The 26604-nt window shown below is 41.7% G+C and overlaps 1 protein-coding gene across 1 annotated transcript; it reads left to right on the top strand.

The window, feature by feature from the left end:
* Positions 1-2606: 2606 nt before the first annotated feature.
* Positions 2607-26604, top strand: LOC113027052 (SITS-binding protein). Its single transcript, XM_026176470.2, has 11 exons — positions 2607-2902; positions 2980-3642; positions 6424-6595; positions 15256-15463; positions 15635-15785; positions 22554-22751; positions 23217-23485; positions 23566-23702; positions 24101-24222; positions 25996-26175; positions 26292-26604. Exons 2-11 carry the CDS (start codon positions 3172-3174, stop codon positions 26463-26465), a joined length of 2082 nt encoding a protein of 693 aa, XP_026032255.1. The 5' UTR covers positions 2607-2902; positions 2980-3171; the 3' UTR covers positions 26466-26604.

Genomic DNA, 26604 nt, shown 5'->3' with positions numbered 1-26604 from the left:
GAAGGTTTAAATCATTTCAACTCTAAGCAAAGTACTAAATCTACTTGACACCGCAAGCATAAATCATTAGCCTGTCCATCCTACACCTAATTAAACATTTGCCCCTGTGCCATCAACACTAAATGAGTGGTCAGAGGTAGTGGCCAGTTAAGGTCAGAGTCCTATGTTTTTTTCTTGTCCCATGTTCACACACTCGAATGGACTGGGTGCATGCCGTGCAGCAATCCTCTGACTATAAATAGCAACCAGTGTCATGGGCAATCTGGATAGCGTGTAAATGTAGACCCTTCCCCCCTCCCGGATGTTCCGTTGAAGTTACCAACCTGACCTCTGACCCAAGAGCCTGGCTGCGACAGGGCCACCGCTGAACTTGAATTTCAGGGTTTCGAATGCAAGCGTGAAAACACAAAAACACATGAGCAATCTTCAAGTACAGTGCATGCACACATGCAAAAAGACACAGTCTAAAAATGCAGAATCTGAAACAGTTTGAGACAGGTAGCAGTTCAAATATGTCACCCGAGGTCCTGAATACTTGCTGCATTCAGTCACTGTAAGAAAGACGTAAGCTGAAAGATCAACTGACTGTTCAGCTTCTTTGTCTCTCAAACAAGGTGCCTATAGAAGCACTGCAAAAAAATAAAACAAGACAATCTTCTTCTACATTCCTATGGTAATATGTAATCATAAAGCTGCATGCAGTTTTCCAGAGATTTTTAAATTGACTGCATTTGGAATAAGGTGATTAGGTAGAGCGCTCACACGGGTTCCCACAGACTTATCCAGTGTCTCTGCCCCTGCCAGAGTTATGTGATAGACCGGGGGGGTAGGAGGAGTGGCTGACATGCATAAATGAGGACAGGGGCAACTGATCTTCAAGGTATGTCAGTCAACACTCTTGGGATATCTGGTGCACTGCACCACAGAAGACCTCAGCCTACAAACGTAACAACATTGTTCCTGATCTGTGATTCCTCTCGTCTCATTTTTGCGTCCAATAAAAGTTTTGTTTGATACCAAAAGAGCCATAAACATGTTACAATAAGAGCTGTGTTGAAATAAATAGAGAGTGATAAATTAAAATGTACATGAGCAGTGTACAGCTTGGGTTGCAAAAAGTTACTGCATAACAGAAAATATGCTTCAGTGAGAGCAGCGTTCAGCATCAACAAATCTCAGTGTCCACTGAGATTAGTCACCATATAAAAGTATGGGTTGACCAGAAGTCCAGTGAATCTATGCTGACTTTATAACTCAAGGCAAAATTAATGCTGACAGTCAGAATCCCACCTTCAATCAATCACACCATCACCTGCAGCATTTCTGTCCTCAGATGTCTTTTGCCCATCACATGAAACGGAAGCACACACAACAAACTAAACTTCACACACTTAATGACACACAGGTCTTTAAATATCAAAACACACATGGAATCTACCATGGATTCCTTTTTTTGTGACAGTGCTGTATCTAAAATGTGCAAAAGTCACAATACTAAAGAGCAACACGTTAAACAAAACACTTGGTTGTAACATTTTGGCTACTGTATCGTAGAATGTTGGTTAAACAACTTATTTTAAGTGCAAGCTGTTGTCACATGCTGGAATGCAGATCATTTTCAAAACAAGTGACACTTGTTTTGAAAATGAAAGGCACATCTGGATGTAAAAGCCACAAGCTCATTTAATCATTGCCATCATCTTGTTTTGCATTGTCTGCTCTGTACTGGCTTTTCTTTTTGTGCCATGCATTTATTTTAATATTCTTATGTGTGGTAGTTTTTATATATATATATATATATATATATATATATATATATATATATATATATATATATATATATATATATATATATATATATATATATATATATATATATATATATATATATATATATATATATATATATACATACATACATATATGTAACTAAGGAGGAACACCTAGACCAGCATTTTATATTTGATTTTTGATGTTTTTTTTATATATTCAAAATATAGCTTTTTGGTATAACTTATGCACATAATGCATAAAGGAGTAGGTTTACTGTAATGTATTTGCTTTGAGCTATATGACTTTGGCCCTGGAGATACAGCAGAGATGTGTGATAAATAACAGGTGCCTCATTTCATTTTGTAACCAGCAAAACTAACAAATTGTCAAAAACCATTTTAATCCCTGCAAAGTCTGTAGAGCCAGTCAACAAGTGACATAATTATTTGTCATTAAAAATAGAGGAAAAAAACATATTTGGCCATTGTGGTAATGAGCCCAAAGATAACGTGCACCCACCCCCCAAAACAAAACAAAAAACAACGACAAAAAACCCACCAAAACAAAATGAAATTAAATTTGTATTTATTATTTTAATTGCTTGAAGCTTGAATAATTTGGAATATAATTGATCCTAAATGTTTGAACGCTTCTTTCATGATTTCACCATCAGTCCTTGACATTACCCTTTGCTTTTCATTGAAACACCCGGGGATCTCATTTGGATGAGGTATGGCATGTTCCCCGACCTTGCCATTTCCAATAGACGCTCCTCGCCGTCTACCAAACCAAGAGTTGAGAAGTGTGCTCAGACTTTACGCATGGAGAGCGCAGGGAGAGTCTGGGAGCACGCATGGGGGTCCCTCCCTTCCAGGCTGCCCGTGGCCTCCTCACCCCGGCGGGCACTTCCAAGACTCTGCCAGGCCCCCTTGATCCCCTATTTCCCCCTCTCTACCTTTCCTCTGAAGAAACTACCCGGCGTTACGTCAGAAAGTGCAGGACAAGCAAGACAGCGTCTTATGAGCTATTCGCAGGCATTGCTGCCAAACCCTACTTGAGGCTGCCTAAGAGCTCACTGCACCCAATGCTATTTACAAATCCAATCCTTTTAAAACATCAGCAGTATGTGGTAAGTCCGTTATTCATTCATATCATTTTATTTCTGCGCTGGGCTTTTTTTTTCTCACAGCTTTCCTCACATGACAGGTCTCTGTTGCCGGCACAATTGCGCAAAAACCCAAAACAGCAGTGTAAACCGTGTAATGATAAAGAGTAGAATGGTTCACACTGTAGCTTCACTGAAAACACCATGACGTGATGAAGCAACAGATGATTTTGACGCTCAGAGATTTCTGCAGCATTTTTACTCTTTGACTCTTTGCTGATCTCAAAAACAACATGCCCCACGCTCGAAATAGGAACCCTAGCCCCATCCCAGAGGTAACATGGGATACGGGATTGAAGGAGATGAACGAGACCTGGAAAGGAGCGATAGCCTGTCTCGGGGTTGCCGTCTTCTTCGTAATGACCATCGGGATCATATACTGGCAAGTGGTGGACCAGCCCAACAAAAACTGGATCCTTAGGGGAACTTTCAGCGGACTGATTTGGGAGAGAAAAACCCACTCGCTGCTCATACAGACCCTGACTGAGGATAAGACCTACGTGGAAATTGACGTCGGGAACGTAGGGAACCCCGATATAGAGATTCCCTTCGTGAGGAACCTGTGCTGGCTCAATAAGACCGAGTTCTGCTATACCTGGGACTCGGTGGCCGAGGTGAAGATCTCGCTCGAAGCGAATGAGGATACGGAGACGGAGTGTTACAGCATGACTTGGGCACCGGTACACTGTCATGTGGAGCTGAAGGTAATGTTTCTCTTTATGTGCACACGAAATACACAAATCACAGCAAAATGTGGAGTGCAAACCCAGTTTTGCACTTTCTTCAGGCTAGGAACATTAATGTCCCCCTTTGTAGTTTGTAGTTTGCGGAATGACATTGCCTTGCTTTGATAACAGCCTATTTCTGGTGCACAGTGTGCAACAATTTATAAGCAGGTCTCTTTGCAAAGTTTCTCCGTCAAATATTATAGAATAAGAACTTTAAAAGTATATATTTTATATCAATAATCAAGAAGAAAAAATGTATTTCACTCACAATCTGTTTATATAACTTATTAACGGAAAAGAGAAGCTTTCAAAATGGTAGAAATCTCCTTTTAGAAAAAGTTAAATGTGTTTCTTGCTGCATACGTGATTATCGTTTTCAAAAAACCGGATAAATGTTTTAAATTTGTATAAATTTTTTTAAATTTAACTGGATTTTTATATTGATCTCCAGTGTATGGCCACGGAATTATGTTAAACTACGTGAAACAAACATGTGCACATACAGTGTTCTTTTCCTCCATTTTAAAATGTATTTATCTGCATATTTGTCACACTTGGTACTTGTTTCAGATAATCAAGCTAGTTTTACAATTTCACATATTTTAGACAAAGATAACATGAATAAATGCAAAATACAGTTTAAAATGATGATTTTATTTATTAAGCACAAAAAATGTGTGGCAAATAACAGTTGTTCAAACCTACCTGGCCTTATGTGAAAAAGTAATTGCCCCCTAAACCTAATAACTGCTTGTATCACTGGCAGCAAGAACTCCAATCCAGTGTTTGTGATAAGTCTTAGTCGTCCTAGTAGTTTTTGGCCCACTCTTCTGAGCAGAATTGTTTTAATTCAGCAACATTGAAGAGTTTTTGAGCATAATTGACTTTTCAAGGTCACGCCAAAGTGTCTCACTCTGATTAAAGTCCAGATTTTGACTAGGTCACTCCAAAACCTTAATTTTTTTTAGTTTTTTGTAGTCATTTGAAGGTGGATTTGCTTGTGTATTTTGGTCATTCTGTGCTTGAGCCTCAGTGAATAGCCGAATAGTCTCCTTCAGGATTTTCTGGTAGAGGTTTTCTTGAAAAAGCAGAATTCAAGGTTCCATCAATAACTGCAAGTCGTCCAGGTCCTAAAGCAGCAAAACAGACCCTCATGATTATGTTTGACTCTTGATAGGATGTTCTTTTAGTGAAATACTCTGCTATTTTCAAGCCACATGTAACAGGATGCAAACTTTGCAAAAAGCATTTGTCACATCAGTTCACAGAATGTTTTTCCCAAAATTTTGGGGATTGCCAAAATGTTTTTTTTTTTTGTAAATGCAAGATGAGTCTTTTTGTTCTTTTTGGTCAGCGGTGGTTTTCATTTTGAAGCTCTCCATTGGATGCCATTTTTGTCTAATCTCTTTCTTATTGCTGAATAATGAACACTGACCTTAACTGAGGCAAGTTAGATGCTATTCTGGGTTCTTTTGTGATCTCCAGGATGAGTTGTCAGTGCACTCTCATCGTAATTTTGGTAGACCTGTCTCTTCTTCAAGTTTTCTCCATTTGTGGATAATGTCTCATTCTGTGGGACTAGAGTTAGAGTAAGAGGGGCTTGTTTGTCTAATATTAATTTTTTGGGATAATCTGAAACATAAGTGTGACAAATAGACAATAAAGAAATAAATAAATCAGAAAGGGGACAAAAAATTTTGTCAAATCGTTGTAGGTGACTTGTTATGCTTCTTCCTGTCTCTTTCTAAAGCCATTTAATTAACTACACTGAGTGAAGTACTTACTGTACTTTCCCCTGCCTTAATCGTCAGAAGCATTTAACTGTTGCAAAGTTTGGGTAGGTTAATCTGTCCCCACTGGAACATTCCTCGACATAACTCCCTGTCATGTGGTGTGACTGCTCACAGAAAATCTTCTAAACCAAAGTCACATTTATTTTCATAATTTCCAAAAATCCTGCCCAGAGCCTCTCAGGTGACTACTTGGCACCTGTTTTGAAACTGCTTAATGGAGCCCAGATTTGCTGACGTGAAAAAATTAACTTAAGTTCTGCGTATTTGTCTCTTGAAGACAGAAGGGGAAGCATTTGTTTAAAAAAATAAAATAAAATTCTCTGACGCTCAATCCCTGCATTTTATTCACTGATATACCAGATGCAACCTTAACTGACACTGAATTTCAAATATTACATTAACTCATCCAGTCAAAAAACTGTTAATACAATGCTTTTATGAATAATGTTATTACATTTGTAGCTGTTTAAATTAAAGTAAAATCCTAATTTGAGAACAGAAATGAAATTTATTATGGACTGTAAGTCTCCTAAAATATTTAGATGCTCTTAAATAATTTGTTCTTGAGAGTTGCTGCCCTAATGCATCAACTGCTGTACTTCTAATTTCCTTATATTTACCACAGAACAGTGATGACAACCAAAAGCTTTCTGTTCTATTCTCTTTTCTTTTCTTATTATTTTGTCAAATACTGACAAAATGTTGGTGCCCTTTAGTGAGGTTGCTAAAGTGTTTTAAAACCAAAAGAAATTTTTTACCCTCTCCTCACAAACATTACTCTTTCCATACTTAATTCAGCTACTATTTTAATAATATATGACTTTTTATAAAGTTAATCGAATTAGTTAATCACTGTTTTATTTTTTATTTTTTCTTGTTTGCAAACATTTCACTCTGGTTTTCTTTCCCTTTTCCCTTTAATGTGTGATTGCATGTATATTTGCACATGCGTGTCTTTATTCAGGACTGCTTCTCCATGGCCAACATATCCTGGTACGGGGGTGCCAGTGTTCGGGGTCAGACTTGGCCGATCAACGATCAGAACACCACGATGCAGCCCTTCATCGTCAGTGATCTGAAGGACAATCCCTCTGGGTTCGGCTCTGCCCTGGAGCGCTACTTCCTTGGCTCATCGGGTAAGAGGTCACTGATGGGATTTGCTCTCGATCTCGTCGTTAGAAATGGATTTAGAAATCTTCTCCACGGCTATGTTATTACAAGAAAAAAGGTCTCCTCAGTAAGGATGTTGGCAGTTTGCCACGCTTGCTATTGGTGCAGCGTTAGAACAAGAACAAGGACTCTTGAAACTTGATCCCACATGAGTGGGTATACCATGTGTGGCGTGAATCCCAGGGCGCGAGGGAAGCCCTGTGGATGTTGTTGTGTTGTCCTACCCTTTTCAGCCCCTCATGTAAGCATTTATGCTTTAGCTGGCAAAAATGGTACTAAAGCAGCGTCCCTAAAACACACACAACATACTAGATAAGTTGGCTTCGCCACATAGATAGTGTAACACGATGCTGGCTGTGGCATGTCAGTTTATTAATTCAGAGATTAGAGTACAAAGGCAATCAAGCCACCTGTAGCATCTTAAATTAACTCTTAGGAATACCAGAGTAATTGTCTTTTGTTTCTATTAAAAGAGCAGGTTGGATGGAGGCCCTGCTGACTCTTATAACTCACCAGGTTATTTTGAGGGTGTTAGATTTTATCCTCGGGGGTAAAGGGGGGAGAGGCAGGGGCTGTTAGCGGATGTGAATGGTTAATATGACTGATGAAGAATGTCTGCAGAGAGTGTGTGCATGTGCGTTTACACAAATCTCATGGACTATGGAGATTCAATTTGTCTTTGTGTTGGGTTGGTTTCTGAGCTACTGCTTAAATAAACTAATCTTTGTTCCTATCGAATTTCGATATCAATCTGAGATCATGATTATTATTATTAGCACACTGACATTGTTCAAAAAATCTTTAATATTCACATATTCTCATTTCTACATGCAGGCCTTAGGTGTAGGGCCTTAAGTGAATATCTTTGAGCTCTGTAAATGGTTTAGGATTTAGCTGTGAGTAACTACAAAACTCAAATAACCTGCCACAGGGAACGCAGTGACATCACCCAATAAGGCGACACAAATAATCATCGACTTCACTGATTGTTAGCACTAGCTTCACTCAGTCATTTACATGCTGATGGAACCGCATGCAACCGCATATACACACATATATCTTTTGCTATGTAACAGTGACAGGCTTCGCCTGAGAGTCACATGACTTAAATCCCTTTTCCACCTTGTGAAAGGATGCCAGTAATTATTAGGACCCCCGTAACCCTTTGTTTATCTGCTTAGCTTTCCACAGAGAGGAAAACACACATGCACACACATGCAGCCAGAGATAGCATGAGATCCCAATGAGATCAACTGTTTATTTGTTGCCAAGTAACCTCTCACAGATACATAGCCCCAAACATAGCAAACTGATGCTCAGCAATGACAATGATGCCTGTTGGAGCATTAAAGGTATATTTAACATGATATCCTGCTTTAAAGTTCAAGGATGTCTTTGTTTGGCTCCAGGATTTGCATAATGTGCACATTAGGCCCGAGAGAAAAGGTTTTTCCATGATCAAAGACATTTTCCAAGCATTTCAACACTTCTCACTTTGCTTTCAGATATTGGACACCAGTCCAACAGATCACAAGAACATAAGTTTCATGTATTTTCCTTATTTGCCAACAACATAATCAGTCTGATGTGTGACAAACTAGTAGCTTCTCGGTCCATTTAGTTAAAGAAGTAATTTGTGTAACCTACAGAACATTTCATCACCAACAAGGGCTTTAACCTTCAGACTTGTGTGGTCCTGTGCTGCAAGTAGAAATGTTACACCTGCTTGAACTGCACGAAAGAGCTGTTCTCTCCGGTGTAAACTTGGTACATTTGTGAATTAGCAGCCACTTTTACAAAAGGCATACGAGACAGAGTTTCAGAGGCAGTCCAGTGATGTACTGTGTTTTACTGTCAGAACTGACAGCAAATGGACACCTTCTCAGACCACATCACGTCACATGCCAGACAAATCAATCCATCCATCCATCCAGCCAGCCAGCCAGACATTCATTTTTTCTAGTAATGGAATTCAGGGTCACGGGGGGTTGGAGCCGATCCCAGCTGTCATAGGGCAAGAGGTGGGGTACACCAAGGAAGGATCAAAAGTCAGTTGCAGGGCTATCACAGAGAGACAGGCATTCATTCACATTCACACTTGTGCCAATTTAGAGTCGCCAACCAACTCATCTTGCATGTCTTTGGACTTTTGGAGGAAGCCAGAGTACACAGAGTACACACAATGAGAACATGCACACTCCACACAGAAACAAGAGGAATGGAGTTAATATCCAGTTATGGTTTAATTCCAGAGTAGTTTGCATACTCTATTAGTATCTACCCTTTATTTGCATGACCCCTGTTATAGTCTCTCTACATGTTGAATTTACATTTATATTTTGTACAAAAATATTGCATTTTACATGCATCAAAATGAATTTGTGCTCATTTTGCTGCTCCGGGCAAAATAACAACACTTTATTCTCATCTGTATAGAAAGAGCATTTTGTCAGTCTTCATTAGCTGCGTTTATCTTCCTTATCTGCCCAGCAGCTCAGTCCAAAGAACCACATGATATCTCAGATTAAAATCCAATGTGATTATGACTGTGAACTAGGTTATTATAGTTAACCAAAACCAAAGTAAAAGCGTGGAAAAACATTCCAGTTAACTAAAATGGAACTAAAAAGCCAGGCTAAGTGTAAACGTCTGATACATTAATCAAAGAATATAGAGATAAATTCAAATGCAAAGGTTTTGGGATGACTACATTAATAGAATCTGCTGCTTTAACATTATTATGGCTGTAATGTCACGTGTATTCCAGTGTTATTGAAGTCGAGACACTGACAAATACCTGTCATACTATTAAAAAATAAGCAAACTCAGCTTGGAAGCCAGAACTGAACTATAAATGAAATGCAAATTAAAAAAAACTATGGAAAATTCAGCTATAAATCTTATAATGTGTTTGAGTCATAACTGCTTCATTTTTATGGATAATAGTATTGGGACAGGAAACAATTACAGAAGTTTTTGTGGCAAAGAAAATCCACATTCATGTGTGGATATCATTATAGAGATTTGTGAGGTTACACAACCGTGTGAAAGTTTAATTAGAAAAGTGATTTGTTCCTGCTTTTTTTCTCTTTCTTTGCACTTAATCAAGTCTAATTGAATGCAGATGGAAAAATACTTACAGAAATATAGAGAAGAAATTATATCATATATCACTGGTTATTAGCATGCACAGCTCCTCACCCCTTTCCAAGTGCTAACAGTTTCTTCTCAAGAAAAGTTGCTTTTAAATCCAGCTGTGTCCACCAACACTCAGCAAACCGTGATTAGGATAGTGCTTCTCAATAGGAGTTAGCTGCATGCACACAGCACCGTATGCAGTCATAGACACACAGTACACACTGTTCATGTGTATTTGAAATGCAGCGATATGTCTGCGCCAATAAATGTGTATTGTAATGTGTATTAAAACAAGAACTCCAGTGTTGTTTTTCGTTTAAAAAAAGGAGATTTTGGGAAGGCAGTATTCCAATAGTAATTTTAAAAAAAAAGTAAAACAATCGCCACATGTCTTTACTTTTGGTTAATATTATTTATTATTAATGGACTGACAACACTTTCATCTGAGCTGTCTTCATAAATCTGCTTTGGAGGAACAAACATACAGTTAATGCAGTTTTAACGTAACATTAGGCTTCACAGCTGTTTGAACCCGCTGATCGTTGCAAGTGGCCTGTCTACACTGACTCTAGTTAGTCATAGCTAGAGTTATAAATGTTGTGGGCAGTATAGAGCTGTGGCTGACATTAAAAACTTAAGAGGACTCCTTGGGATAGTTAAAGACCATGGCAGACAGATTGAAATATTTGTGATAACAGAGCATATATGTATGGTAATTGGTCATATTAAACAGAGAATCAAGAAGAGAGGTAAAGAGTAGCAAAGTAAAGCCAAGGTAGAGAAACTGGATGAAAGAGATACAGCATGCCACCATGCAGCAGAGTGACATTTGAGAGCGTTTCCAACTGGAGGAACTTATCACAGCCACACCTGTCTTTATCCATTCAAAAACACAACTGGACTAGTAAGAACAGATTAGCTATTAGCAAAGTAGCATCCTAGATCACATGCATTATAATGGCATATTAAAAGGGCTACAGCTAGAGGTCCGAAGGCTTGACATGGGAATACTGCATGTGTTCAAAAAGATTGTTATTGTGTGCTGCCTGTGGGCTTAAAACAATACTAAGTAGACAAACCAGTAACAGATGAAAACTGTCTCTTTATTTGTCTCCTAAAATAACAAACAAAATGAAATAGATTATAATATAATGAGATCTTTAGCAGTAATGGGAATACAAGCGGCGGAAACGATTATTTGAAACACATTGATTTGAAAGCAAAGTAGCCATTTTTGTCCCGTGTGTGACTAATTAACACAGCAGGATTTATGTGTAAAATAATTGTTGGATGTTGGCACACAAGTGAGAGGTGAATTATTTGCCAGAAATTCTATTCTCATATATAAAAGACTTCATTTTTCCATGGCCTGTATCCAAATGCTTTGTACTGAGCTGAAGTTTGGCTTGCATCGTGAGTTTCCGAATTGTTATTACAAACGAAAGTTCAGAGCAAACCTGTTAGTTTTTTAAAAATGTGATTGTGTAACTACTTTAAATGTCCCCCTCCTGTTGTGCTCAGCCAGCCAGTAATGAATCTAGTTTTTCTTAATAGATTTTTTTTTCATGAAGAGAAACACACAGAACACGCTTTCTCCAAGATTCCTCGCAACAACTTTTCAACAACAACAAGATATTACACCACTTCCTCCACATGCACACGTGACTTCTGTCTCTAATATAACGGAGCTTTATGTTGACAAGGGATAGAACAGTTAAAGCTAAAACATGTTTCCATTACTCAGTTTCATGGAAAGCAATAGAAGAGGAAGGAAGGAAACCACAAAAGAAAAACAGATAATTATCAAAAAATTTTAATGTCATTCAGCAATCTGAATGCAAGGTATCCAAGCTGTAAGCTTTTTACAAATGTTTTGGAGATGCAAAGACTAAATACACTCGCTTTCTCCTAACCAGTAATTGAAAGCGCAAATAAGGCTTACGGAGTACCAAAGAGTAAGAAATCAGAAAAGAAATCAGAAAAGAAATCTAGCTCTCTTAACTGTGTTCTTAATTTTTACTAAATATCTTCTCGTTGGAAATGTTTTAAAGATGATTTTCTTATTGGTTTTTAAACCAATCCGAGATCAAGATGCCAAACGTAGGACACTGCTCCAAAACACTCATCTGCGTTGCTCAATAGGTCACGACGAGGTCCCTGGGCAGCTGCCCCGAAACCTCGACACTCCTGCAAAGTAAGATGTGAAACACTTCAAGAATGACACCGTTAGCCAGCTGAAGCTTTGTTAAAAGCAAGCTGTCATCTCCTGTATGAGAGAACTACTGAATGAAAATCACCCCACAACATTTTCCACAGTTGACCTCTTATACTTTCCATGAAGGACAACAGGCAAGAAACAGAAGAAAGACTTTTTAAAGGGTGTAACAACGGGACAGCTTCTGTACTCTTCATATAGACACGTAACTTGTCTGTGGTTGCTCAGGTCATTTCCCTTTCCTTACTTTAACCCTGAGCTTTAGTGAAATCTTTGTTCAAGTGAGAATGTCAGAATATGAGTTTAAACGGTTTGCTAACGTCACCACTGAAGCCAAACAAAAAGTATTATATCAGCTCTCACAGTTTTTAGAGTTTGTCTAATCCAATCTGCTGGTAGTGAAAAGGACACATCTGTAATGTTTGTACAGAACACAGTGTCTCACCCTTGAAACAATAAAACTGATTGATGATAGGAGTAGAGCAGAGAGAGCCTCTTTAGTGTTTCATTATTTCTTCAATAAGTGGGATTGGAAATTTACTACAATGGCAATGTCCCAGTTTTGTGGCCATCAATTTCTTGAGGTCGGGCACAAAAACGAAATTTCCATTGTTAAAGAAGTACATGCCAAACACACACAAACTCGCACACACAGGGTTAGTGTTTGAATGCACATTTTTTTAACCCCTAGTCAGGTCTGTAAGTTTGCACGGTTGTCAGAAAGAACAGTAAAACTATGACAGGTAAACGAGTGCAGTTCATCTGGTCCACAGCAGCAGGGAGTCATAGAGTAGCATTTTCCTTCAGACCAGCACTCTCAAGGATCCTAGGCGCCACATTAAAACCTTACCGACCCTGGTGAAGGTGCACAGGGTCTGCTACCACCTACAGATGTTGAGGTCAGACTGAGTGAAAGTGAGCAAAGAGTCTTTATGGTCCTATAAGCTCAGCACTGTTTTTCTTGGAAAGCTGCAGTTGCACATTGAACAAGGTGTGCCTGAGAGACGTGTACGTGAAAATTCATGTATGTCCACATATATCTGATAGTTGTTTGATTTGCGTGTCAACAGCTACAAAACTGAGAAACGTCAATCAGATCTGTACAGCAAACGTGTGTAATCTTTAAATTAACGAGAGGCGAGGCGAGAGCATATTTTCCACCAGTCACAAAATGTCACTTTTTGAGAGCTAGTAAAAAAGAAAAAAGAAAATGTATTGAATTTTGGGGAATTTTTAAGAAGCTGCTTTAAAAATCTCCCTCACCTCCTGGGTACACCACTATGGGAACAACTTAAGGCTTCAAATCTTGTTCATTTTCTTTAAAATGATCATAAATCCTGCTAGCATACGTTGCATCTTATAGAGCATAATAAATAAACAGGATTAGAATGGTTTGGGTGGGGGGTTGTTTTTAAATGAGAAGCTCCCTGACAGGAAAAAAGGCACACCAGTGCGTTCATAGTGTTTTGAGTAAGATTTTATAAACAGACGACAGGATTTGGTATACTTAACTTTCAAAAATGCACGTTTAATCCGAGATGGAATAACAGGTACAGCAGTTTAGGATCAGTTTGTCTCATTTCCTTGAGGCTCTGCAGTGTCATTTCCAACAAAAATTAATTATGACTTGAGAAGGCAAATTCAACTCCATTTTCCACTCTGTATGCACTTTAGTAAAAGCCACTGTTTGCAGCTTCAGCAGCACATTAGTCTACGAGGCTTCTTGCTGTCTGGTGTAGTCCTTTTGCGTATGTTTCCACTACTTTCTTTCCACTTCCATCCTTCTATAAATCTTTATAATTTTCTCTGCAAACCACATCATACACCACCATACTCTTTCAAAGCACCTTTGCCTTATCAACTTTCTTCTATCGCGTCCATTCAACTCCTTTGTTATTGAAAATATTTCTGTATGTCAGAAATACATAAAATTAAATGTTTATCATAAATATTTCCTAAATAAAATCTGCATTTATCTGCCATTTATAAATTTGTAACAAACACGTGGATGTTGACCTAATACCTTGTGAGAGGCAGCTGAGGTGTTACCAGTATCTCTTTGACATTATCCATTGCAAACACGTGGGAATTACCCTGAGGCTGAAGGCTCCTCACAAGGCTTTTAAATACTGATCTCTGAAACTATTAATCTGATTATAAACTGGTACACGAGTATCCCGCCTGCTCCTGGTCCCTGCTTCCATGAGAACAGTAAGCCCACTGAAACTAGAGAGAGCAGCTGAAATGAGCCAAGGTCTCACCAGTTTCTCAGACTGTCTAATCTTTCCATTGATTGGTCACAAATCTTAAACCCCAGTTTGGTTACTTTGAGCAGCTTTTGCAAAATCTCAATACGAGGTCAGGGTCTGTGTTAATGGCTCAGTTTATTAGATGGGACAGAAACATAGCCAAGCAGAGCACAGAGGAACTGAAGGTTGTTAAAGCTGGGAGGGAGAAGGTGGGAGTCAGGTTAGGGGAGAAGTGGTTAGGGTTAGGGTAACCTGAGATGAATGGGGCATTCCTTCCAGGGCAACTACATCTGCAGATACAATTTTCAGCTACACATAATCTTGTCATTATGCAAGCCATCTGATGGACTGTATGTGCATGCAGTAGCAGAAATCTAAAGAGGCCCCCTTAACTGCAAGGTTTTAGAAGGATAAAGTAGACAAAAATCATCTTCAAATCTTCAATATTTCTGGTAAGTTTTGTTATTCGGAGAGGGAACATGCACGGGACATTCAATGCTCGTGTTTGCCCAGAAGCAAGCATAATGGACAAATAAAAAATGTTTCTAACCCTGCCCTCAGTGTTACTTTCCAGGCTACCTGAATTTCATTTCACTGGTCTGCAGTGTAACCTACCTACTTAGAACTTGCCAGTAGTTTCAGGGTAAACTCATCCAACTGTGTGCTGCTATATCTCATTCTGGGGAGTGTTTTTCTTACATCTGAGTGGAGCAATATCAGCTGACACAGGCTGCACTCTACCTCCCACAACACTCCATCCGTCATACTCATACTGGTCTCAGTAACACTCATGCACTATGTCATATAAGTGGAATTTGCAATGGACTGTCTTATTTGCGCTGATCTCTGCCTCTTTAAATCATAACTGTTTGAATTACCTGACTTTTCCTTCGCATGAGTGTATGACCTAGACTGTGACTTTATATTGCAGCTGTTTATCTGACTCCTTAAAGCAAGGTTTCATCCACAAGCATAATGTAAGCTAATGACCGACGCCCATTCCTGTGTGCTTCCTACCATGCAGGTGTCGCAGTGCTTGTATCTCCTGACATCCCCCTGCAGCTCGGGCTGGACAGCAGACAGCAGTTCTGCCTACAGTCACTTCCAAGTATGGAGCGACTCCCTCTGCAGTACACTGTGTGTGTGGCCCACAATGTAAAAGCTGCTCACCAGGAAGCAGTGCAACAGCTCTCGGAGCACAGCAGGGAGCTGCCCAACATGAAAGCACTGCGGTTAGTTCAGTTTAGATTTAGATTAGACCAGATGTAAATTTCACTCTGCTTCACTTCTGGTTATTATAACAGCGGTGCACTGGTGTGGTTGGTGAGCACCGATTGAAACTTTAGTCTCGCGAGCCAACTGTGTTTAACTGTTCCAGTCTGATTCCTGTGTGTGTGCCGCAGGCTGCCATTCTGGAAGCTGCTCGCCAACATGGACTCAGGGCCGAAGGTGGAGCGGGAGATGAGGACTTTCTCGAATCGTCTGAAGAGACACCAGCTTGGGGAGGGAGTCATCAGCCTCAATGAACATTCCACCACCCTCCTTTCTGATATGGTACATGATGCAGACACACACTGACTACTGAACTGTGCTGTGTCTTCTCCCAGCCTTTAAAGGCTGTGACAGAGTGAAGTTTTCATTGTGAAAATATTCTGCTAAGGCAAACCCAATCTGGGTCGGATAAAAATCCCACTGGTTAAACCTTTTAAATGAAATAAAAAATAAAATTAACCCACCAACAGGATTTAACAAATAGTGGATAAGGATTGGTAACACACTCAGTGTCTTGACAGTTTTTGTATGGCAGGTGTGAGCTCTCATATTAATAAATAGATTATAAAAAGTCAGCACTGCATCATAAAAGGTTGCTGTTTTCAGCATTTTCGAATGCAACCTTTGCTTTATCGCACTGAAGTGGACATTCCTGGTGGATTGGGCCACCTGCTGCGGTGCTGCTGCCATTTGCCATTGCAGGTATCAAATGATGGAGATAGAAGTTTTGCGGATGCAGGCATCAGCTGTATTTAGCTTAAATTTTTATTTAAACATTACAAATATAGTGTGTTGACATTATAGCTGGCTGCAGGGGCCATGCTTTATGTTCAATTCTACTAGTCTGTTGATACGAGGTCTTGAAATGAGAAGCCAGTTCATGGAGTTTCTATTTTCAGTAGAAGCTCTCTTCTTTTACTAAGCCTAGAAAAGTTTGTTAACCCAGTGACTAGAATTAAGATGTGTATATTATTCTTTTTTCATTCATCTTCATTTCGTCCGCTGCATAGCTGCAGATTTTCATAATCCACTGCTTCAACCACAGAGGTTGTGTCAGGTTTTGTGTGGAGGCGAGGAAGAAGGAACCCAAACGCAGGACTCGCAGGTAGGTGAAGCCTGGTGGTTTACTATGATGAGCGGATGAAACAGGACATGCAACGGAGGGCTGACTGAACTGAGATAGCTGGCTGAACTGAAATGACTGAACTCATAGCTGGACTGGCCATCGGGCATACCGGGCATTTGCCCGGTGGGCCGCTGGCGATTTTTTGTTTTTATGGGCCGATGGGTTTTTTTTTTTGGTTTTTTTTTTAGGAAGGGTATATATAATGAAAGGTGTTGGATTGGCCAATTGGTCATGATCGACTCTGGGCTGGACCAATTACAGCCGAGGAGGCTGGCTGCACCCTCCCCCTTCTTTAGCAATCACGTGATTTTCGCGCATTGCATGCCGGGAACTCGTGGCAAAACAATCCAAGTACCGCATCAAATGCAAACATTTGCAGCACCGCAAAACGTTCATTCTCCGGTTCCAATACCTTCTTTTTTTTCTTTGCCGCACAAAAAAGGAATGTACAAAACAAAAGGAGAACAATGCCGGTCCGTACAAAGACAGACGGCGAAAAGACAAAGAAAAGATACGAGGAAAAAATCAAAGGAGTGAAAGAGTGGACAAAAGACATCAGCGTGCTGCCCAACTTTCACCACGCTCAGATTTATAATTATACGCTTCTTGGAGTGAGTGCATACACTCATGAACTTTAGTAACTTCAGGTCACTGCAACATGCCCGGGTACAGTTTACCGACGGATGGGTGCAGGACCTTGAAATGCACCGTGTAGAACGAAAGACTATTGTACATATCATAAGTTTACCAGTCTCACAAATCGTCTTCATAAATACACATTCATTAACAGTTTATTAATAGGACCTTTAAGCTCAACGGTAATTAATTAGTAGTGGAAATAATTTCTGGTAGTGTAACAGTGTTTATGTGGTATTATTCCACTTGCCACAAATATCAGTGTAATGGGGAAACAGCGCCCCCCCTCTCGGTGTGGCTGGCTGCAGTAATCGCTGCCAGTCTGCCGTAGCCATACGAGAGGTGAGTTGTATTGTTCCGCACACAATATAGCTAAGTAGTACAGACACATAAAACATGTTTGATTAGCTGAAGAGCACCGAGTGTAATAAGTGCTTAGTGGACACATGTCCAACACCAGTTTTATGTACTTTTCATTTGTTTATTAATGTGTGAAACTGTATGCTAAAGCGGAATGCTAATGAGATGTTCTGCCGTAGTGTGCTGTGCGGAGTGGTGTGTGGCGAGCCTGTGCACTGATAATACACCGTTGTTTCCATTCAGGTACATTTGTTGTTGCTGTTATTTTATTGTATATTAGAAATTGTAATATTGCTGCAGTAATCGCTGCCAGTCTGCCGTAGCCATACGAGAGTGTGCTGTGCGGAGTGGTGTATGGCGAGCCTGTGCACTGATAATACACCGTTGTTTCCATTTAGGAAATAAAGTGGCAACGATCGATCAGAGACTGTCTTTTTAAAAACACTACACAACGCAGAGTCGAGGAGTCTGTTTGGGCCGAACTGTTGCAGCGGGATGAAGCAGAAACCGGTTACAGTAGCATTACAGAAATGTAGCAGTGACAATAATATTGTAATCGCAATGGACAATTAGTGATACAAAACAACTGTTTTATCCTGTGAATAAAAGTATATGTTTTTGTCAGTGTACCATGGTTATAACAGAAGCGAAACGCAATATTGTGTCAGAACAATTCACTATTTATGCACAATAAACAAAGGAGCATAGCGCGACAATTTCTGTTCAGCGCCAGACTTGCTTGTAACCTATATCACCAATTATGTTAAGAAAAATGACGTATTAACTACTACAAAACTCTGACCTTTGTGGGAATGCTTGGAGCAGACTAACATGTGAGCTGGGGTGTTCTGAGACGTTATATTTGGTATATCCAGACCATCCATCGGCTCTTACTTTGGAAACATGGCTTAAAAAAATTTCACTTCAAAAAAAAAAAAAAAAAAAAGGATCTCTTTACCCGTCGGCTTCCTGTGGCTGTCATGCGACCGGCTATTGCAGTTAATAATACAACAGCTTCTTGCCATTTTTTGGGTTTCTTTTTATCGCTGTGTAAGTGAGTTCAATTGAAAGCCTGCGTGCGCTAGTACCTCTTGCCACAAGTTCCCAGAATCCTTTGCGGTTTTATCCCTGAATGACGTCACATTTTCAATCTTTATCCTGGTGGGCCGGTCAAAATGGGGTCAAAATGCCCGGGCCGATTTTTTGTCCCAGTCCAGCCTTGACTGAACTGGCTGGATTGGAAACACGGACAGTACACAACATCAACGAAATGACAAAGACCTGGTGGAACCGAGGAACTTAAATACACAGGTTGAATGACGACAATGTTTGGAAACAGGTGAGTACAGGGCTGAACATAATCTGACTAATGACAAAAGCTGACACGGGGGGGGGGGGGGGGGGGGGGGGAAGGAAGTGACAACATTAATGTGGCGAAATCACTAACAACCCAGGAGCCCTGACAGTACCCCCCCCCCCCCCAAAAGAAAGAAGAAGAAGAAAAAAAAAAAGGAACAGGGTGGGCGGCGGCGGCCACTGAGCAGGTCCGGTGGGCGGCCGCGAGGAAGACGGCGGCGGCCACGCCAGCGACGAGGTCCAGTCAGCGGCCTGGAAGGTGGCCGAATCCGTCGAGGACGAGGAGCCGGCGGTGACGGAGGAGCGGCTGCAGGCGACTGCGTGGGCGCCAGCGGGTGCGGAAACCCCTGGCTGAGGAGCTAGAGAGCTCACAGCTGGCTTTGGATGCTGTGGCTGCAGGTCAGGAAACTGAACAGGATGGTGAATGAGTGACTGGGTAGGAGACTGGACTACAGGCTGAACTGACTGGACCACAGGCGGTGGGAGGATGGGTGACTGAGCTACAGGCGACCGGACAGGAGGCGACTGGACTGACAGGAGGCGACTGAGCTGCGGCCGACTGGACAGGAGGAGACTGGACTACAGGAGACTGAACTACAGGGGTCTGGACTGGGGAGGCTAAAGGATCAACAGAGGTTGGTGAGGCTAATGGCTGAGCTAACGACTGAATTAGTGAAGGGGATAAAGCTGCAGCCTGGGCTAGTAAAGCTGGTGCCCGAGCAGGGGACAGGTCCGCTAGCCTAACCAGGGAAAGCTGGATCAGGTGGATGAAGAGGTAGACTAGTAGGGGGAGAGGCTAGCTTTTCCGAACCTCTAGGGAGGTCAGGCTGGGTTCTGGCTGCCCTCAGCCTGGGTGCTGGGACAAGAATGGAAGGTGACTGGACGCCAGTCACACCCACCCGAGGAACACGGACGGGTGCAGGAGTGGACTGGGACGCAGCTGCCCTCCTCCTGGGAGCTGGCACAGGTTTGGGTGTAGGCTGACTGATAGGGGTGGAAATAATGACTGGGTGTGTGATACTGCCAGGTTTATCAGGGATTATTCTGGTCCTTCTGCCACCACTATTCACAGTCTTTGACTGAACAGTCCTTGGGGGAGCAGAAAAAAAAAAATCTTCCCAGTCCACATCATTGTCCAGGAGGGAAACCCCCCATGAATCAGAGATGAGTCTATTTTTTTAAGTGAAGAGTCAGACGAAGAGTGCGAAAAACAATCACTGGAACTCACCACCGGGAGTTGCTCAAAATGGTCCATATTATGGAGGCGTGCGCGCCGCTTTCTCCGGGAAGAGGAAACGGGCAGGGTAAACAACTGAGCCTCTGGCGTGGGAGCCTCCGTTGAGCAGAGTTGGGAGGCAGAGCAACTGTGGCATGGCGAGGTTGGAGGTCCAGTGAATAAGGCGGCGGGTGTGTGAGCGAGGAGCGGAGCGGCAAGAGAAGGAGCGGCTGAAACACGGCGAGAAACGCCCACTCTCCGCGGCAAATGCTCCGGTGCAGGTGAGGCAGCAGGTGGGGGAACGCGGCGTCTGCGAGGCCTGCCCAGAGCCAGGCGAGTCCCCTCGAAGACATGGTCTCTCTCCGCTGTTTTCCCCTGAACTCCTCTGCCCAACGGGAAAGTGCTGCCTCCTGCCGCTCATAGAGGTCCGAGTCCGCTGGGTTCCAATCGTGTCTTCGTGGCACGGGTCGTGTCATTCTGTCAGGTTTTGTGTGGAGGCGAGGAAGAAGGAACCCAAACGCAGGACTCGCTGGTAGGTGACGCCTGGTGGTTTATTGGATTGGAAACACGGACAGCGTACACAACATCAATGACACGACAAAGACCTGGTGGAACCGAGGAACTTAAATACACAGGTTGAATGATGACAACGATTGGAAACAGGTGAGTACAGGGCTGAACATAATCTGACTAATGACACAAGAGACAAGCTGACATGGGAAAAAACAGGAAGTGAGAACATTAATGTGGCGAACTAAACTGAACATGAACAAACTGAAATCACTAAGTCAACGACCCAGGAACCCTGACAGGTAGTAAATCTGGTAAGAGTTCATTGGTCAGAGGCCCACAACTGGTCAGAGATAGAGATGAAGGAGTTTTCTTAAGTGGATCTCCAGAGCACTGGAGGCAGGGAACAAGGGAGGGAGGACAGGTTCAGTGAAATGTTACAACATAGAAAAACAAAAGCCAGATTAGGTTTGTTTTTCCTTTTTTGTTTTGTTTTTGTTTGTTTGTTTGTTTGTTTGTTTGTTTGTTTGTTTGTTTGTTTGTTTGTTTGTTTGTTTGTTTGTTTGTTTGTTTGTTTGTTTGGGGTTTTTTGCCTAACAGAACTTAGTTCCACAAAATGCCGATCAAATCTTCAGGACACTTTGTGATGCCTTACAGCATGTAAATGGGGCACTTCATCATCAAATATGTTTTCAGATATTCTTTCAGCTGCACATTCATACAGTTCCCTTCCCTAAATGCTATTGCAAACTGCCTGGTAACGACACCACCGGACCACAGTCAAGTCAATCCGTGTCAACACCTGGTAGAACCTGGTGGTGTTCCGTTACAAAACAAATATAGTTGAGAGAAGACAAACAGAGCCTTTCCTAATAGGTATTAGGTTGCTCTGAGTGTGGTAACTGCAGGATGGCAAAGAACTGGGTGTGCTGAGATTTGAAGGAACCTTAGCCAACTAGAGCAAGTAATCCCAGCTTGATGCTCAGATATGACCCAGACTGTACAGCAGAAGACCATGCAGGCAGAAATGCAATCAGTCCATAAAAGGTTATTTCCAGGCATCCTGTTATATACGTACACACTGGTAATGTTTCCATTGCATTTTCAGTAGTTGTGAAAGAACAGAAACAAAATAATAATACAGAATAATATGCAATCATGATGGATGGCGGATATTAAGGATATTAATCACCAGTTTTGTTGGTACCACCTCACTTCACTCCCTTCATACTTCAATAAAGAACCAGCCAAGCATAAAATCCTGCATGGAAACTTACAGAATTAACACATTAGGCTGTGTAGAAGTGTGGCTAGCAACAATGATCCCCTTTCACTCCAGTTTTACAAGAGTCCATACATTTTCAGTCACTCTGTTAATTTTTATTTTACAGTTTCCATTTTACTCTGCAAGAACTGGCATCAAAGTGATTTGGTTATTAATAGGTTTGCATTATTTCTAATTTTATTACATAGAAATTAAAGTAAATTTTTAGAATAAAAGCCTAGAGTCTAACACATTATTTGAATTTCTTTGCATTTTACTTCTTTCTGGATTAAAAAAAAGCAGAAGATATGAATGGTTAGTGGGGGGGGGGGGGATCTAAGAAATTAAACAATATGAGCTAATATAGCCTTTCCTCCCACAGCTATTTTACATATGATTTGTCTTGTTCCACAGTTATGTAATGCAAAGTTCCCAAAGGACTCTAGCAAATGTCAAATGGTTCTGACAGAAGTTGCATTCTCAAAGCTACAATTCTGCAAAGCAACTTTGCAAAGGTGTATGCTAGTAGCACCATTAAACTATTAATTCAAAATTGTTGTCTGTCTTTTTGTCACTTTGCAGGACCATGACTACCTCAACAGCAGGAAAAGGGGGATGTCCAAGAGACTGACCAGGGACCTCCCACTTGTCAAGCTTCTTAACATTTCCATCACCATGTCCCCTTTCCTGGGGGTGGACACCACACAGTTCCACACCTCCCTTATTGATGGCACTGAGGCCTACTGGCTCAGTCTCCCTTCAGCCCCTCAGGGACAGCTGGTGAGGCATGAGAGGCACACACTATCATATTGTAAACCACTTAGTTGCGTCCACAGTAATCCACATTTGAACTTTGAACTGAGATTTATGTATTTTCATTTAGTTTGTTGTTGTGGGAGGCAGTATAAAGAACCCACCACATTTTTATTTCATGCTAAGTACAGTTTTCCCTGACAGTTAACTTTCCTCACGCTACTAAAACACTCTATTCGGTCAAACATGAAACCAGACAGAAATTTGGGGATATTTTCCTCCTGCATTGCAGACTCTCTGCATTAATCAGCTCCAGTTTGATCAAATTAAAAAAGCAATGCAATGCAAACGCAGTAGGACTAAACCAGGAAATCTATAATTGCAGCAGCAGTTGCACTGCGGTTTATAATTAGTCAATTATCCACAGAGAAAATAATAGCAGTGTAAAATAAACACCAATTAGAATGCAGTTGCCTCTGTCCCTCTACCCAGATCCCTGTGATGAGTCAGTGGCGAGGAAAGTTCTGTGTAAAGCTGAACATCACAAATCCAGGAGCAGTGAGCTGGTTCCTGGACAGGGTAGGAGCCCTTCAAACCCATTTAGGGATGGAGTACATCATGCTGGAAGGGGGCGAGGGGAATCTGTTTGAGGAGCAGGCACTGCGGCCACCGCAAGCTCTGGGTGGAGACAAGTACATCAGCCTGCTGGCTGACCTGGCCACCAGGATAGGAGATTCCACCATTATGACTGCAGGGACACGGTAATCTGTCAGCTAATGCACAATGACATTGCTTCCCGTAAGGCACATTTGTGTTTATTAGGACTTTTTCTGTGTCTCAGGTCCAGTTACAAGCCACTCTTTGTGAGGATGACCCCCCTGCAGTCTGATTGGAGCCCGATGGGTCTTAAGGCCTTCATTCCCAACCTGTTGCACCACACTTTGCTGGGATACAACTTCCTCATTCCTGATGCAGTAGGTAATACGAGAACCTATGGGTCCCTTTTTTATCACATAGTGATATTTTTGCCTTTTTGTGAGAACTGAAAAAAGCGCTTGATTAGTGTTGCTTTGGACAAAGCTGGGAGCTGTCAGTAAAACATGGGCCTGATATAACTGCCGTGAAACATCTTAAATTGTTCATTAGATATGAGGTATGAGTTGTATCAAGATAGTTTTAGTACAATGTTATAGCCCACACTAGCTTGCAAAACACCAGTAATTAACATGAACCAGATCTAAAAGGATAAATTGATCTTTTTCCAAAATAGAGAAGCCAACGTACATCATATTGCATTGTCTTAAATCTGCAAATTAAAAAAGCCACACGAGTACCCACTGTTTAACTGTTTTTGTCTTTTCTCTGCCTCTGCACAGGTGGCTCTCTGTCTGGAGACCTGGTCACAGATGAGGAGTTGTTCATCCGCTGGCTGGAGATTGCAGCCTTTCTTCCTGTTATGAGCTTCCACACACCACCCTGGATCTTCGGGGAGGGCCAGGTATACTACCGGTCTGCCTCGTGTAGCCACCCGGCAGCAGCCTGCGTTTGGTGCCATTACAGCTGTGTCATCCACATTAGTGACAACCTAGCAGGTTCACATTCTGCTCATGACTTGCTAACCAGATTTTCGCTTGTGAAGATTTACTGTGGAGAGATCAAGTGTAGTGAGGTGTGAATGCTGCCAATTAGATGTTCTAAAAGGGGGTGGGAGATTATCCTTCCTTCCCACATGCTGCTGTTGAAAAAGGGACCTTAGAGAAGTGGTTCATTGGCCCAACAGCCAGCCCTCAATTCTGAGGGTCAAGCGCTGAGAAGTTCCCACCGATTCTTTTGCAGAGGAGCTAGAGGACTGCTGAGACCTGATCTATCAAAACTCAGATCTGACTCTCCCCTCAGCAGGAGGGGCAGGACTGAACCATGAACCTCTCCATGGGAAATGAGGAACACACTATTCACCATGCACAGCAGGAAAACAAAGCCTTAAGTCTCTGATGACAGGTATTGATGCTTTTGACAATGTGTTACCAGAGCTCAGGTTCCTGAACAAAAAACGCTTTATGCTCCTGCAGAGGAAGAAGGGTAATGCCCTCCCTAACCCCCTTCCCCTCCCGCCTTTCCTCATCTCATTCACCTGTGGTTACGAGTCCATCTGGTCTGAATTACAATCCCTATTCTAGATTTATGGCTCGCTCTCACTCTCAAGGGCCACTTCAGCAGGAATGATAATGAATTTGAGGACAAGTCTTGGAAAAATACTTTATTGTGGCAATTAAGATTTCCATGAGTAATTGACAAGTGTGACAGAGTGGGAGTGATCAAATGAATTTTTTTCCACTAGGAGGGAGCTAAAGCAGCAAAATATATTAGTTGTGACTTGTGTTGTGTGACAAAGATAAAAATAGGCCTTTTTGGACGGCGAGGCATTTGACAGCAGCGATGTTTTCCATTTTGGTCTCTTGCATGGTCTTCAGTTCATAAACCCAGATGAAGTGAGAGCGGGGAGATATTTTAGTGGAGATAGACTGTTGCATTGCCCATGATAAATGACTCTTTTATAGACATTTTTACTACAGTTTTAAATGTGGTGCACCTTTATTTCCAGAATGTGTGAGCCTGCAGTCGGTCACAGACAGGTCACAGCAGCAAATACGTTGGAATCGAATAGCAGCAAAACCTCAAAGCCACACACATGCCTGGCTTCTCAATTAGGGAAAGATTCACTCAAACCAGTGGCTCATTCCTACAAATGGTCTCAATCCCAAGTCATAAAAATACATTTTTTTATAGAGGCGGTCAAGTTTTGTTTTTGTCGTGAGACTCTGAAGAGGATGTGACCCTTCCAGAAATGCTGAAGTCGTTTGGGCAAAGGGAGACAGCACAAAGGCTTTGGCAGAGTTAAACCCACTAAGTCAACAATGAGTGACTGTTGAGTTGAGTCTGCGTGTAGAGATGGCACAAATGTCCTTAGCAGACCTCACTGTCAATATTTTTCTTGTACTGAAATCCTTGCGGTGGATGATTTAGTTTAGGAAAGGGCTGGTCACTGGTTTCAGTTACTCTGTTGATCCAGATTTCTTGAAAATAGATTCTTTGGATGAACGATGTGAAAAAGGCCTAAGTGGTTCTGAATGAAAATACTGCCCAAGAAAAAGGCAACGATGGATTTTAATTCGATTGTTACAATCCTAGTTGTTTTCTTTTGTTTTTTCTTTTTCTTTTTACTGTAATCCACAATAATGTTCGTTCTCGTGTCTCAAATGGTAATCCATAGGTGCTAAACCTAACTCGGAACTACCTAACAAGGCACCAGAGGGATGTGGCACCGCTGATTGAAAAGTATGCAGAGGAGTGGCAGGTGACGGGAAACCCCATCTATCGCCCAATGTGGTGGCTCAATCCAACTGACTCCATGACCTTTACCATCAATGACCAGTTCCTCATCGGAGATGAGGTCAGTTAATGGAGTTCTGATGATGTGGGATCTAATGCACTTGGCATGTTTTAGCAACTTCAGCCGTATCCTGATGTCACGCATGTGCAATCTCCCTTATACGTATTTATTTTCAGGTCTTAGTGGCACCCGTGGTGGAGAAGGGGGCAGTGCAGAGGGATATATATTTACCTGACGGGGGCTTTCAATGGCAGGACAGTCAGAACGCACGGGTGTTTGACGGGGGGACGTTCTTGCACGACTACCCTGTCCCCCTGACGGAGGTGGCTGTTTTCTTACGGAGAAGCTGACTCGGATGACTGTCCCACAGAGTCACGTGATTTATCCTGTTACTGTTTTGAATCAAATTCTTTTTTTAGGTACTTGTGCTGTTCTTAACTTGCACTTTTCTACTAAAGACCATTGACCCTGCCTCAAGTGCTGCCTTGA

This window comes from Astatotilapia calliptera, chromosome 7, assembly GCF_964374335.1.
Source record: "Astatotilapia calliptera chromosome 7, fAstCal68.1, whole genome shotgun sequence".
Taxonomy (NCBI): Eukaryota; Metazoa; Chordata; class Actinopteri; order Cichliformes; family Cichlidae; genus Astatotilapia; species Astatotilapia calliptera.
Note: the sequence above shows the minus strand (reverse complement) of the source record. Positions and strands in the feature narration are given on the sequence as shown.